Here is a 16050-nt window from a genome sequence, read left to right on the forward strand (position 1 = left end):
CGAGTGCAGGGTTCCAACTCCCAAGGTCTATGGCGGAGTGAGTAGCGTGACTCTCTCAACAGCGCCACCTGTTGTCCATCTTCCCTCCCCCCATTAATCTGCATAGCAGTCTGAGCGCGATAAAATAAGTTCAGCAGTGTCCCCCAGGGCCTAGTGGAGCATCGCTCCTGACGATCCACCAACCAGGTCCCTGTGGATGGCAGAGATTCATGTTTCATGCTGCTGCCGCACCTCCCTGTCGCTTAAACCCTTTTTTCCACCGCAGGAAAAGATCTGATCCTTAATTCAGAGGTCCGGACTTGAGCAGAATCTAAAATCACGGTACTAGGACCTTGCAACGGAAGCTCCGGAGCACGACTGGGAAGAGCTGCGGAAAAGGCAAGTGTCAGGTAAGATTTCCGGCACAGGGCATCCAGGAGGGTCCCTACTGCAGACACAGACAGCGACCCTGGTGCACACAGCAACCTACTAGCAATTTGTTGCTTGACTGATGTTGCCGGCCAGAGAAAATTACTTTTTCCTCCAGCTGGATGCTTTGCTGGAACTGAAGGAAGTTACTGGTGGGAAGAGTGGGGCGGCACTCGCCAGGAGCCAAGACTGAAGGCTCATATCCTGGCTGCCCCGTTACCTGCGGCGCTAAAGTCACAAACTATAACCAATGCATATATATACATTTTACAGTTACTGAACACTCTGACTGCGGTGTATGGATCCAGTATTGGCTGGATCTCACCATGTATCATGGCCTGACACAGAATACGATGAGGGGGGTCTGAGGACAGACAGAACTATGGACATGAATCAAACGGGGTCATGGATGGTGGCTTTGGGTCGCTTAGCACCCTTTGTTACGCAATCTGAACAGGCACCAGAGTGGGGATGTTAAACAGGGCAGAAAAAAACAGGGTAACGGCCAGGCTCAGGCAATGCCGAGGGTGGGGATTAGTCAGTGACACTACGGCATTGTGGGATATCAGTCAATGTCAAATAAAATACAGAGAATGACGATGTGAGAGAATGAGAGAGAGAGAGAAACGGCCTTTGGATTCCCTGCAGGATGGAAGGAGACAGCCCGTCATGTCTCCCTTGGTACCAAAAAGGACCCCGTCGCTCCATATGATGCCCATCTTTCTTTGACCTTGGACTGTCACTGTGATTGTCCTTTGGCCCCATTCTGGGGAACTAACACAAAGTTCTGCTTGAGCAGAAAAAAAAAAAAACCCAAAGAGACACATTTTGCACTCTGTATAAACACACCCACCAGCCAAGCAGCGGAGACCAGGCCTGCCACAGCCAGCCACAGCCAGCCACAGCCTTCCACAGCCAGCCACAGCCTGCCACAGCCAGCCACAGCCAGCCACAGCCTTCCACAGCCAGCCACAGCCTGCCACAGCCAGCCACAGCCTTCCACAGCCTTCCACAGCCAGCCACAGCCTGCCACAGCCAGCCACAGCCTTCCACAGCCAGCCACAGCCTGCCACAGCCAGCCACAGCCTTCCACAGCCAGCCACAGCCAGCCACAGCCTGCCACAGCCTGCCACAGCCAGCCACAGCCTGCCACAGCCAGCCACAGCCTGCCACAGCTAGCCACAGCTAGCCACAGCCTGCCACAGCCAGCCACAGCCAGCCACCATTAGCTGCAGCCTGAGCCCAGTGGGGTGAAAGTGTCCTGGGTATCTGAGCGGCGGTGCTCAAAGTGATGAGTCAACAGGTTCTGCATCTCCGCACCACTCGTAACAGATGAGTGAGGAGGCAGAGGGCTCCGCACCAGGGGGAGGGAGAAGCCCCCGTAAATGTTTATGTCACTAACCTGTTTCAGCCAATCGGCCGCAGCCCCAAGGATCTGGGCACACTCCCACACAGCCAATCAGCTGCAGCCCCAAGGATCCGGGCACACTCCCACACAGCCAATCAGCTGCAGCCCCAAGGATCCGGGCACACTCCCACACAACCAATCAGCTGCAGCCCCAAGGATCCGGGCACACTCCCACACAGCCAATCAGCTGCAGCCCCAATGATCCGGGCACACTCCCACACAGCCAATCAGCAGCACACTTCAGCCCAAATGGAATTCCCTTCTTCCTCAAAGGCACTCAGCACAATCAGTGCTTTCATATCTTTGACAGGAAGTCATATAGCTATCATCCACAGACTCAGACAGAGCTGGGTTCCCAGGAAACAGACAGCAACACAGTTAGCAGTACAGTTTGACAGTGTCAGTCAGCACATTGGCACAAATGGCCCCAAAAAACAGGACTGTTAGCCAAAGAATCAGGAACATCATTCATCAAACCAGTCAAAATAAATTTGACAGAGCCTACTTCCTGCCAACATGTTAAAGGAAGGGGCGGGGCAATTGGTCACTATGGGAAATGCTGAAAATATTTCAATAAAGCACTTGTGAACAATCTGCTGGGTACCATGAAAAAGCCCTGGTGATGCTGAGATGAAAGAGGACTGGCGAGAGACAGAGAGAGCGCCATAGTAACAGAGTCTGCTGTTCAGGGGACCATCTGGCCTCGCTGTGTGATCTACTCAGCAATACCTGCCCTCGGCCAATGGGCACAGAGCTTGAGCAGTGACATCTGGGCTCCAGCCTGATTTGCCAGCTGGACTACTGCACTGCACTGGAATTCCCCCTGTTTGCACAGGTGGTTCCCCTCTGGCCCCGGGCCCGCCTGGCTAGGCCCCTCCCCACATGAAACGACGTTCTCCCCAACCTGGAAACAAACGCAGGTCGTGTGGGGGTGAGCTGCTTCATCGTCTCTCTCTCAGTCACCTGTCTGACCACGTGACTCTCCAGTTGGGGGGTTCAATGCACGGTGGAGGTCACTGACTTGGGACGTTACACCAGAACATCCTCATGAAAGTCAGGACATTAGGACATTCCACCATGGGACAGAGGCTTAGAGACAGAAGTGAGAGACGATTGCGGAGTTTAGGAGCATTTCAAAACGGCAACAAAGAACCAACAAGAAGCAAAAATCAAGATGAGCTACTGGACTTCAGACCAGACTGGTAGAAACATCCATCTACTGCATTAAATAAATCATAAGCTCCCAGCCCCAAGACAAACAAACAAACAATATTTCAAGTAATGCCACACGAATGATGGTTATTAGCTTACCAACACAAGGAGCAATTCTTCATGCTCCTAATTAAGGTTCATATGCAAGAGCTCTCACCAGATGGATATTACTGGAAAGTTTTTGATCCATTACCATTAAACATTGTATAACTACACTGGTGGAAGTCTTCTGGTGCAAACCAAGCCTGCTGTAAATCCTAACCCTAATCCTAACCCTAATCCTAACCCACCTGAGAACTTTTACCATTTGGTAACACTTTCACAAGAGGGTGTTGTGCTTCGGTGCTGGTATCACACACCTTCAGCGCTGGGGGGTTCGAATCCCAGTTGTACTATGTATGTGAGCTCCCAGTGTAGTGCGTTTCCTCCTGCCCTCCAAAGACATGCATTTAGGCTGATTGGTGCCTCTTAAATCCCCTGTACTGCATGATTGAGAGAGCATGTGTCCGATAACAGACTGGCGTCCTGTTTACGCTGTACCCCCCCGGCCCTGTGCCCCCCCATAACCCTAACCAAGAAAAGCACTTAAAAGATGGACTAATAATACTTGATAAAATCTGGTTTGATTTTTATCCTGTATATAAATAAAATATGAATCCTATGCTAACATACCGGTCCCGTGTAGCCGTAAGCTAACATTGCGTTTTACAGAATTATACTTAAATAGCTCCATTAGATTTGGGGGTTAATTTATTACATTTAGAAGTGTCATAATCATAAGGTTAACCCCATTATTTTATATGAAGCCTACAGGGAGAAAAATGTCAGGCAATTAATTAGAGTGAACTGTTAAGTAAAAAGCCAACAATTAACTGGAGAAAAGGATGTTCACAGATAAACGTACTACCGCCTTCCAGACAGAGTCTCAAAAGGTCATGGAGGCTCTCTCTCGGGATCAGTGTTACAGAAACCCATCCCAGGACCAGTGTCCTCTGATGGTGGAGGGTCGTAGCGTTTGAGGAAGTTCTTGGTCACATGAGAATGGCGTGGCACCCCATTGGGTGATCTGCAAGGCTGGCGTGGCACCCCATTGGGTGATCTGCAAGGCCGACACAGGCAAAGCCACACCCTGATCATCACACCGGAAATGACATCAGGGTTATGAATGAATGAATGTTACATTTATATAGCGCTTCTCAAGACACCCAAAGTGCTTTACAGAACCAACAGAGAGCCACTTCAACCACCACCACTGTGTAGCTCCCACCAGGATGATGCAACGGCAGCCATTCTGTGCCAGTACGCTCACCTAAGCTAAGGTGATGAAGGGGATGATTAGAAGGCCAGATCTGATAGGGCCACAGTGGGCAATTTTAACCAGGACATCAGGGTACCACCCCTACTCAGGACCTCAGTTTTATGTCTCACCTGAAGGAAGGCGCCATTTTTACAGCACAGTCAGATGGATTACCTGGCCGGAACTGCAGGCAGTATGGCTGCGGTTTTAGCTATTCTCACTCAATGACGCCCCCTGCTGCCATGACAGGCCGATGGCACCATGTCCACGCTTCACGGCCCACGGCGGACGGCAGAGGAGCCACACCGTATATCATTAACCCAAATCTTTCAACTCACAGCATGCTGGTTGCCATAGAAACCACCCTTCACAAGTCAAATCACCCCCCTGACAGAAAGAAAGCACCTTCCCTGCTCTCATTTCACATTCCATAGGTTCCACATGACATCCCACGCTGGGAAACACGCACGGGGTTTTCACCTTCAGCAGAAACATGCCAGGAGTTCCTGACCATGAGGCCAGTTATGTATTTAAACTCCCGTGCTGCGGTCTGGGGGGATTCTCAACATATTCAGATATTTCCATTTTTCAGGGGGGGGGGGTCTGTTCTTTGACAACCGGTTGATGAGGCCCAGCTGCAGGAAAATATCACTGCTGACAAACAAAAATGTTTCTCGGCAAATTAATTAGGCAAGTAGGCAGACCGGCCGGAAGGAAGTAATGAGTAAGAGTGACAGTACAGTTTTCCTTGGAATGAAGGGCCAGGTTTTCGTGACTCCAAAGAGGTTTGGCGATAAAATGGAAGGTTAATATCAACACAGCACAGGGCTGAGGACAGGGTTGGTTCCTGTGGTGAGAAACCGCCCCCCCCCCCCCCCCAAGGCGTGAAAGGCAAGAGCTTTGAGGCTCCCTTCTATGTCAATGGGTGTGGGTGTGAGGGGAGGGGGGGTATGGTGCCCAGTGCTGATATTTCACACAAGCTGGAGTCTGAAACGATGAAGAGCAGGGCCCTCACAGTAATGAGCTTCATGGAAACGGGGGACCGGTGATTCACCCCATACACAGCGGCCACCAACAGGCACCAAGATGGCTGACCGGAATCGCATGATGCAGCTCAACGCAGAGGTCAAACCCCGGAGACCATAAACTACATCCCCACATCTGACAGCCCACCCCAAAGCCACATGCCCCCTCCAATCCTGCCCTTTTGATGAAGTAAACCCCCCCCGGATAATGTGCTAAAGGCCACACTCCATCAGTCAGGAAACTTGCCCAGTCTCACAAGGCCGATTGCAGTCGATATCTCATCATGGGACGACAGCAGCGGTGACAGCCAGAGGTCCCAGAAGCACCCCCCCCCCCCCCCCCCCCATGCATCCGGGGCTTCTAAAGTTAAGGAAGGAGACAGACAGAGCATCTCACTGGCAGGGCGGGCTCGACTGTCACCATGACGAGGCACGGGTCAAGACCGACAGCGGATCTCTGCGAGGTGATTCTGCCTCCCACAGACCTGGGGGGTGGGGAGGCAAATCCCACAGCAGCTCACAAGAGAACCATTTATGAAGTATTTCTGGGAAGGGGCGGGTCGAGGTGACATTTATACATGGCACTGAAAACGCCGTTTCTCAAATGATAGCGACAGAGAGGCCTGTACCACGCTTCAGCTGGATCACTGATGATCGCCCGGGGGGGGATTTTGCCCATCGGAGCCCTCTCCAGTCCCAGAAAAACATACCCGCTCACCCCCTAACACCCTCCAGGTGTCCAGCAGCAGAAGTGAGCATGAAAACAAACACATTTAGGAGTACCTCAAAAAAAAAAGTGCTTAGCAGACTTAATGGATGCTAAATTGGTAAAACAACCAGCTGCACGACGCATCTGCAAATGAATGCAGATATAAGCAAAAGTGTGAAAGGGCAAAGAAACTTCCTTTTCACGGCTCCAAAAAACCAAATGTTATCATGACAATGAAATGACATTGGCTGACTTTTGACAAACTAACTTAACTTACTAACTTTACTTTTTGTTTTCCCCCATAAGGAGCAAACAGAAGGTTCTTTTGTCCTTTTGTCTGCGTGGGTCTAATGATGGCTGAACATCCGAGGCAGGCGCTCGGAGCACAGCCGCGAGACGCTGGCGTGAATGCGGACACGTGTGGGATTTTGCATGCCAAATGTGCAAGGAGTTGGGCTGATGGGCGCAGCTAACCAAATAAAACTTCTCAGCCAATCAGGTAATTTTCTAGGACCACTGATTCAGAGCAGAGCCACCCCCCCCTCCCCGCCCCCCTTGCATTCCCCATCCCTGAGGTCACATGACACATTTTGGCAGTGGGTACCACCTTGCTTTCCTGCACAACGTTATCGCACCCAACAGCCATGCTTAGAGGTCGATATGAGCCAGGGATTGGCCGGGGGGGGGGGCATGTCAAAGCCAGGGCTGTCAGTCCATCCTGTCAGAACCCATCCTGTCCCAGAACACTAACAGGTGGAACCAGAAGCTGATATGTGGACCCAACTGATGAGTCATCAAGTGCACAGGGCAGCCTGACAAAGGATGTATTGTTTACAGAACCTTATTCTCTGTTCTGGCTCCTTTTCAACCTGAAGACTGCGACCTCATACCAGCTTTCAAAATAAATAAATGATGTTTGATCTCCAACGACAGGACGGCCACCTGGTTGGGCACGAGCTGCAGCCTGTCCCTGCCTTCCAGCGGAGAGAGTCTAATCACACACCACGAGCAGCTAGCGTTAACTGCCAGGTCGGTAAAACCAAGAACTCAGCATGAATCCCAGTTTACTGAGTCACTCAACCAGTATGTATCAAACCAACCGCAGCAGATGCGTCATAAAGGCATGTCAACCACAACCTTAAATACACACAAAGTCACTGTTTTGATTCGGGATAAATATTTATTCTGCTGTGTGTACATCTGTTTACATCTTCCTGCTCTTTCACAGCGGTCAAAGGTCACTCTCAGGACCAGCCACTCCCTGAAAGAATGGGAAAATGCCCCCTGTTGGTGGAGTGATTGTGCCAATCATCCCTTATTGGTTGCCTTCATAATTCAGTAATAAGAGTTTACATTTTTTAGGTTACATATGATTTTATAGCTGATTTTTTTTAAAAGACCTGCAATAACAATAGCGTGAAACATCTTGGCAAAACAACGCAGAAATTTCAGAGCCAGTCGTCTTCAATGCCTGAAAACACTAGATTGGCCACTTCATTAGGTACGCCTAGCGAGAAAAACCCACTTTTACCTCCAGAGCCATTTCAAAGATAAAAGAGTTCATGTAGAGAAGCCATTGTGCACAACATTGTTGTACTGAGCTGATATTTTTGCACTTGTGTCCTTCCTGTTAGCTTTATCGAGTCAGACCATCCTCCTCTGACCTCCTCATTATAACTAGGTGTTTTCAGAAGACCTGTTACTGGATGAATGCTTTTTTTTGTTCGTTACTGCATTCTCCTCATGCTCCGAGAAGAAGCTGCCGTCTCTGGAAGCAACAAATCTGGCACTAACAATCAAACCGCATCCAAAACGACGCATTTCAGCCATCGCAACGCTCAGCCAAACGGTAAGCCAGCCTCCTGACCCTGCTTGTGTGGTTTATATACTCAGTTGCAGCCATGCGATTCGCTCTTTGGGGGGGAACATGCGGTTTGCAATGACAAGCAGGTGTTCCCAGATGATCACTGAGTGTAAATAAGCACACAGACTGCTGATGGATTCAACGCAAGGGTACAGCAGTCACTCTTACAGCTAGAAAAATTCACATCATGCACCACGATAATATATGTCATTGCATCTTGTCTATGTATTTATTGCTATAATTGCATTTACTGTAATTTAATTTGTAATTCTGATCTGATCAGTGTTTTGTGTTTGTGTTTTCCAGGGGCCAGAAGGATATCATTGCATGGTGGGACTGGCTGTTTACTGTGCGTATGACAACAGCCCCTCTTGAATTTTGAAGCGGCATTAAAATAGGAACCTGCCTTGGACCTTTGGTGAAATTTCTTAACCGCTGCGCCACCCGCTGGCCACAGAGCTCCTGCACAGACAGATAAGGCCACAGAGGACAGATAAGGAATACAGGACTGACTTCCATCTTCCACCCCCCCCCCCCGGCACTGAAGCTCTCAGCCAAAGGCATTGCATTCCTTCAAGGTTAATTTTCCATCACTATTCAGAGTTTAAAAGGGCACAGTGTTGAGGACTCCAGTCAAGACTGGAAAACTCGGAGTGTGCCAGCCAGACGGTGCGCGTGGAGACCAGCCGCCGTGCCCCATCTGCAGGTACATCAGCCATGCTCACTGCGACCACTACCAGGGGCTACTTATAACTTCGCGTGATTAAACAATAACCAAAAAAAACACTGAATGGATCAGCTGAGCCCAGCAGAATAAAACAACACTGAGACGAGGAAGGTTTAATCAAAAGCAGCTCCATCCCTTCTTACAGCTGGAAGTGCATGCAACCAACTCAGGCTTAATCTAAGCAGCGTGTTGCCACGTGAACCAGCGGGCACCCATCTGCTGTTTAGACACGCCCCCCTTTGCTCGAACCCTGCTTCCTTCACTACTTCATCCCCTGCTGTTTATCTGTGATGTCTTCGGCACTAGCTCCTGTTGACTCCCCAGGCCAGGAGCCCCCCTTGGCGTTCGGCCTGTTTGCGGGCCACCTGCCCTGGTCGGCACTCACCTTCCTGCGGGGCACTGCCAGCGGGCAGTAGCTGGAGGCCGCAGCGGTACTCCCGGTCCCTTTGCCCTTCCCCGAGGCTGGATGGACGGTCGGTCTCCACGGCGACGGGGTCCTCCTGCTGGTGGGTTTTGCCCTAGACGGTGCCCGGGCTGGTGAGCCATTCGGATCAGCTCGCCCACTTGGGGGAATTCGAGACGGCCGTGCCCGCCTGCCGAGCTGCAGGTAGATGTGGACGATGAGGCAGACAGTGGCCAGCAGCAGGCAGCCCCTCAGCACCAGGCCCCTGTGCCGCCTCTCGCTGGCCATGCCACCGACAGAGGACACCCTCAGTGTCCGGTCGCCTCGTGCCAAGGTCCGGCTGAGGAGCTCTCCCCAGCAGGGGCCCCCTGCTGGCAGCTCAGCATTACTGCCGATCCAGGATGAGCGACCAGGCCAATGTGCCACCGCTCGCTCCAGGAACTCCTTTTCGCTCCTCTCCTCCGATCCTCCCCCCTCCAGCACCTCCCCCAAACACAGCCCCGATCCCACCCTCTCCCCATCCCGACACTTGGGTTTCATTGTAACTTAAAACCCACCCATGATTACTCCCCCCCCCCCCCCGCCCCCCCCCCAGGGGAACTGGAGGCCTGGCAGTCAGACACGCAGCTTTGTCGAGAAGAAGCAGATCGACCTGGGACTGAAAGGCGGAGCGGGCAAGAAGCGGAGGAGCGAATAAAGGACAGAACAGGCAGGGAGTAAAAAAAAAAGGGGGGGGGGGGGCTAAGAGACGTGGCAAAGATCAGAATGGGAGGGGGGCACAGAGGATTATAACACGTACATCACCAGTGCTGCAAAACCTCTGCTAAATCTCGGGGAATATGTTGTATTTGATCGCATTTTTTCTACAAGTGGCCAGCAAATTATACGAAAACTATGAGGTATTTTACCTCTAGAAAATGCTTTGGCCACAAATCTGTACAGATGAATCATGAAAATAAGCCAGGTCAACCATTATCACATTATTAAAGAAATAGCTACCAAGAGCTAATTATATTGAATGGAGTTTTCCAGTCATGTCACATTATATTTGAATTGAACAGGATAAATAAAGACCACGGGAAACATAAGTACGCAGCGTTTTGTCATAAGAATAGTTGACAAAATTTTGCTTGTTTATAATCATAACCCCCTCCACCAACCCAGGCCGATTAAAATAATTATTCAATGTGATTATGTGTAGCATCAAAGCAAGTCTCTTGTTTGACTAATGCTTGTTTGCAAGCAAGCAAAATTAAGTAAATAAATTACACCGATACACGGATGAGCTGGCTTCGCCCTAATAAACAACAAAAAAAAATCATTTCGCGTGGAAGTCAGCAGCAGTCGGAAAGGAAACTCCGAATAGGAGGTACAACACTGCCCCCAGGTGTACCTTTTAAAAATTGCAAGCAGGCGCAGAAGAGAAAGGTCGTCTTGCGTGAATTTGCAAATGGAAAAACAATGGTGCAGTCGGTTCCTTTTCCTTGGACTACGCTTTGTGGAAATATGAAGGGCGCAAATGCTGCGCATTCCCCGTGTCCTGACGACCCCCCCCCCACCTCCTGACAGTCCGCGTGATCCCTACGGCTGCCATCCGTCCCATATAATACGGGATCGTCCCGTACCTGGAAAACTGCTGCGTCTAGTATTATACGGAACAGGTTGCAGCCCTAATGGTGACCGCTGTGCGTCTGTATCCGACACTCGCGGTTCTCGGCTGTCACTATGTCCATCAGTTTAATAAATATCATGTACTTCACATCGCATTTAAGCTTAATAACCGTCCAGGGTGAGCTACATTGGCACCGATGGGATAATGGACCTTTCGCAACCTATATGACTGGGTTCTGGATCTTGATGTATTTCCAGCCGCAGTAACACCGAAGTATCCACTTACTCTCTGTCTGCCATTATATCCACCTACTATCGGGCAGCACAGCTCCATCCGTCTGATATGACACAGGAAATATATTTAGACGACGATCTCTTTGATATTTCCCCAGTATATTAAGCATGCAACAAATTAGTAGAGTAAATAGATTTACTCGAACGAAAAACACAGGCCTGCGAATGAAAGACAATCTAAACTCAACGAGTGGCGATACGGCACCACCTACCGCACACATGTTACGCAGCAGGGCAGAGAGTTCATGGGTAACATTGCGACTCATTCGTAGATACTTAATGAGGTAGGCTACCCCATTCAAAATTAATGTAATATTCAAACATACGGAAAAGTTTTTGATAAATGTTGACGTAAGTCTGGCTTTCTGGCGCCTTCCAGAATAATTTCATGCATTTTTATCAAATTTATGACAACTACTCAGACACTCTTATTGTAATAGGATGTTTGTCTCTTTGTGTATGTTGTTATTATTTCTCTTATTTATTACTTTAAGTTATGCTGCCAATCAAAGAGCTGCTAAACTGTTTTTCACTGTTTCTGTGATAGTGACGATAAAGATCTATCTTATCTTAACTTAATTTAAAAGATGAGTTAAGGCAACAAGACACTCAATCTCATTTTATTTTAGCACACATAACGATTATAAAAAAATATTATTATTATTATTTTTTTTATTGTGCAATGATCTAACAGCAGTGTAACCACTCGGCGTGAAGGGACAGGACAGCCGTAAACACAGACCAGGCTGGCTAAACATAGCACAGCCGTAACCACAGACAGATCGGAACATGAGCCAATTCAGCGCTACGGCAGCATTTTTAGATCTGCAGAGCTAAGTCAATACGCCTGTCCTGAAAGCCGGAATCCCCCCCTCCTGGGATGTTAACACGCAGTTCCTGGCCTCTGACCTTAAAGCCCCCCCGTGCTTACAACAAAAATTATAAAGTGAAAAGTTTTTACTGTCGTAATTCGCAAACAAATCAGGCTGCGGTCACTTGTGTCTCAAAAAAAAAACAAAAAAGAAATACAGACATTGATAATTGTAAATGCTGCCACATATGTATATGTGCTTTTGGTAACATTCTGAAACGTATCGATACACAGAAATAATACTACAGATTTTCAAGGACTCATGTTCGCTAACGGCGTCAAACTCCCGCGAACACGCGACTCTCTGGGTAATGGACGCGATGCGATGTAACCAACCTTGTTCATTAAAAAAGTTTCAGGGCATTTCCTAGAAATTCATTGCACTGATCTATCCAGTCACCAAGAAATACTGTGTGCCAAAGATCGTCCAAACGAATTAACAATTAATAATAAATAATACATATTTATGCATTTTTCACATGAACACTCTCCATTATTGCTAGGGTGCTGTTAGAGATTTTGTGGCCAATGAAATTATATAATATTAGGCCCCTGAACCCACACAAATTCAATTGTGTTACAACAATTTTAGGCCCCCAGTCACTCAGGGGCCCTTGTAATAGCCCGAACTTCCCCTTTATGCCACCCGCTGATTATTAACCATGACCTCTGTTCTACTACGAATCTGCATCACCATGCCACAAAAAAGGGACCCACTCAACTAGGCTACAGGTTACCTGTCACACCAAGATGCCTGCTGAAGTACAGCTGTAAAACATACTTCAAACCTTATTACAACCTTACTGGTTACGGGTTTGTTCACCTCATAACCTTCAAACCGAATACGCTGGAAAGAATCCATGAACTGCAATGCGACAGGCCTGTAGTGGGGCTATGCATTCAGACAGCAAGCTGTATAGTGGTGCATTTACCGTGTAACGTAATGTATTAAACCACCAAGAGTGCATATTTACAACATACGAATGTGCTGTTTTTTTTTTTTTTAAATATATATATATATATATATATATATATATATTTTATATATATATATATACAGTGAGCTGAATTTGTTGAAATAGAAATCACAGCTTCATTTAACCACTAAACCAAAAATCTACCAACCGCTTATCCTGGTCAGTGTCACGGGGGAGGGGTCGGGTGGGGGGTCTGGAGCCCAGCACAGGCACCCCAAGGGGCTAACACGGAATGTTAGTCCATTTCAATTTGACATTTCTGAGTCCCCACTTACCCGAAATCAGTGTTTCCCAACCCAGTCTTCAGGGAACCCCAGACAGTCCACGTTTTTGCTCCCTGCCAGCTCCCAGCCAATCAGGAACACCGAATCCCTGGTACAGGTGCACTGGGAGCTGAGAGGAAGCAAAAACATGGACAGTCCGAGGTTCCCTGAGGACTGGGTTGGGAAGCACTGCCCTAAATGCCCGAAGCATCCGAAAGATGCTAATACAACAACACGTGGGTGGGATTGCCAGCGATGCATCATTGTACGTGCTTAAAGGTCGATATATTTAGCACTTTCAGTGAAGCTAACATTTTAATTAGTGAGCTGGCACTAAATCATTTGCGATATCCAATACTGGCATGGTGCCACTCCGCCTTTAACCTTCCCCAGAGTAAATAAGTCTGACAGAAACTGTAGCTTCCATTTGCCTGCACTTACAAGCTCATTATATATCTTAAACATCACCGTTGTTTCACTGAAAAGGCACAGCGACGACGTAGTCTAATTGCCTATACATGGAAAGAGCACGCCCCCCCCCCCCCCCCCCCGTTGTTGGCTTGAGCCAGGGGTGTCAAACTCCAGTCCTGGAGGGCCAGAGCCCTGCACAGTTTTTGGTTTACCTTCGTTTAACACACCTGATTCAACTCCTTGTGCTAATTACAACACAGCTCATAAGCTAAATCATTTGTGGTGGAACAGGGAAAGACCTAAGCTGCACAGGGCTCCGGCCCACCAGGACTGGCGTTTGACACCCCTGGCTTAAGCGATGAGGGTGCAGCTGTCGCACAGACTGTTGCTGTCTTCACATGAACCACATGCTAAATGGGCGTGGTCCAGAAGACATTCCCCCATTGGCCCGACGCCTCATCATACCTTCATACACGCCTTCATACACGCAACAGCGACATTTTTCATTTCAATATGGCAGCGTCGAGTCTGTGCATGTTCTTTCAAAATCACTGAATTAATTATTGGAACGGTCTCTCTTACGAAAATAACATAAAAGTGTAAATATATGGTGAATATCATCATCAGTGTTTAATTGAAATTTAAGGGCAATCTGTAAGTATTAGGCTTAAAAATAAACATATTACAGGCTGTCTCCAGGTTTCGAATGAGATCCGTTACCTAACTGTCTTTAAGTCGAAGTTGTAGGTAAATCGGGAAAATAATAATGCAGCCCATAATAATTATACAGTAATAATAACTCAAATTATATATGGTACTGTACTTCACCTCGAACCGACGAACCGCTGAAGCTGAGCAATGTTTTCACGAGCGTCTCAAAGTAGAGTTCGTTATTACGAACCGTAGTATTTAACCCGATAATGTAATTTAATGTAATAGGCTTTATGTCAGTCCATCGTATGTAGGCCTATGAGTTGTCCGTAAGTCGGATGTTCTTAACCCGGAGACTGCCTGTACTAACATTATATTATACATAAGCAAAGGGAGAGTGATATAATATAATTCCCGACGTCTACTACAACGTGCTGACCTGCGTTATGTCTTTCATGCTCACCGGGAAGCTGCCTGGATTGGACACAAACATTTTACGGATTACCGTATTAATTTAAACTGACTTAATGTGGGAACTGGAATTTGGTCCAGGGTTAATACCAGACTGGTGGCCTTTGCTGCATGGGACAGCCACGTCCGTGACCTGACCAGGATAAGCTGTTTAGAAGATGGTTGAACTGATGGATGTATGGATAGACGCGTCACTGTGAGCTCATTGTCCAAACGTGCAGAGAATTGTGTCTCACGTGATAGTCATACTCTCCTGCTGAGCTGTGATCTCGAGTGACAAAATATATCAAACTATTACTACTACAACGCCATCTACTGGCACTTACGTATATTTACTTAATATATGCTATTATCCAAAGTGATACATTGAGAATGCAGAATAAACCAGTTCCTGAACCAACTGGGGTTAATGGCTTTGCTCAAATGCCCAAAACTGATATTCACTGACAACTATGGGATTTAAACCAGCAACCATCCGATCACAGGCAAATGGTCCTGACCCACGGAGCCACACACAACCTCACTTGATGGTGTTCCACATCTACACTAGATCAGGATTCTGGCGGTGTCGAAGTTTCAGGTTAATCTCACCTGAACGGTGAACGTTCAGAGTGTTTGCTGCTCCATAACTCATCATCATTGGCTGTCTGAACTTGTCAATAGTGATCTAGCAGTTAACCCACCCACATGAAAACCACTTTTCAAAAGATTAAGTTTTTACAAGATATAGCCTTTAGTACAGTACTGAGATGATTCTAGGATTTGACATCTAGTACGATTCAGTCCCTGGTAGGCAGAGGTGGGCACTGGAGTCACTGACTTGCAACTCGACTTGGACTCATCACAAATTTGATGACTTGTGACTCGACAGCAAAAATGATGGAAAGACTTGGACTCGAGGGCACACGACTTGAGACTTGACTCAGACCTGCAATGTTTTGACTCATGACTTGGCTCAGACTCTCTGTTTTGACTCGAGACTTGGCTCGGACTTGCAATGTTTTGACTCGAGACTTGGCTCGGACCCGCAATGTTTTGACTCGAGAGTTGGCTGTGACTCGCCAAGGAGTGACTTGTTCCATTCCATGCCAGTAGGGTTGCCACTTTCAATCTGTAGAAATATGGTGTGCCCCCAACCTCCGTGTCCCCTGTGATAAAAATGGATTTGAATAATTTTTCAGGAGGAGTGAGAAAAAAATTGGTGGCTGAAACTCCATAAAAAGTGTCTACAATCACCTGTGGTACAGCAGCATGTCGAGATACCTACAGTAAGATGGCAGTATAATGTTGTCATTCATTATTCTTGCAGGCCACAAACTGATTTAAAGCAGCTTAACCACTATGTATGCATGCTGATAATCCATAAAGACAAACTCAGGAATTCAGAAAATGGATTTGTGAGCTGGACCCTTAACCGGGACATTGTGCGTGTGTAAACTGTAGCATGT

General features: G+C 47.9%; 1 protein-coding gene across 2 annotated transcripts in view; it reads right to left on the reverse strand.

Annotated features, from left to right (window-relative positions):
• Positions 1-11206, reverse strand: part of mettl24 (methyltransferase like 24) — a 31157-nt gene extending 19951 nt beyond the window's left edge. Inside the window, exons 1-2 of one of the 2 annotated variants that reach the window (XM_072702688.1) lie at positions 11171-11206; positions 9036-9251 (exon numbers count right to left, since the gene is read on the reverse strand). In XM_072702688.1, coding sequence (XP_072558789.1) covers positions 9036-9251; positions 11171-11179 — 225 coding nt within the window. In that variant the 5' untranslated portion in view covers positions 11180-11206. Of the gene's footprint in view, positions 1-9035; positions 9514-11170 lie in introns of those variants that run through there. The other variant, XM_023836928.2, reaches the window with a different exon arrangement.
• Positions 11207-16050: the final 4844 nt, after the last annotated feature.

The sequence above is a fragment of the Paramormyrops kingsleyae genome, chromosome 19, assembly GCF_048594095.1.
Source record: "Paramormyrops kingsleyae isolate MSU_618 chromosome 19, PKINGS_0.4, whole genome shotgun sequence".
NCBI classification, from domain to species: Eukaryota; Metazoa; Chordata; class Actinopteri; order Osteoglossiformes; family Mormyridae; genus Paramormyrops; species Paramormyrops kingsleyae.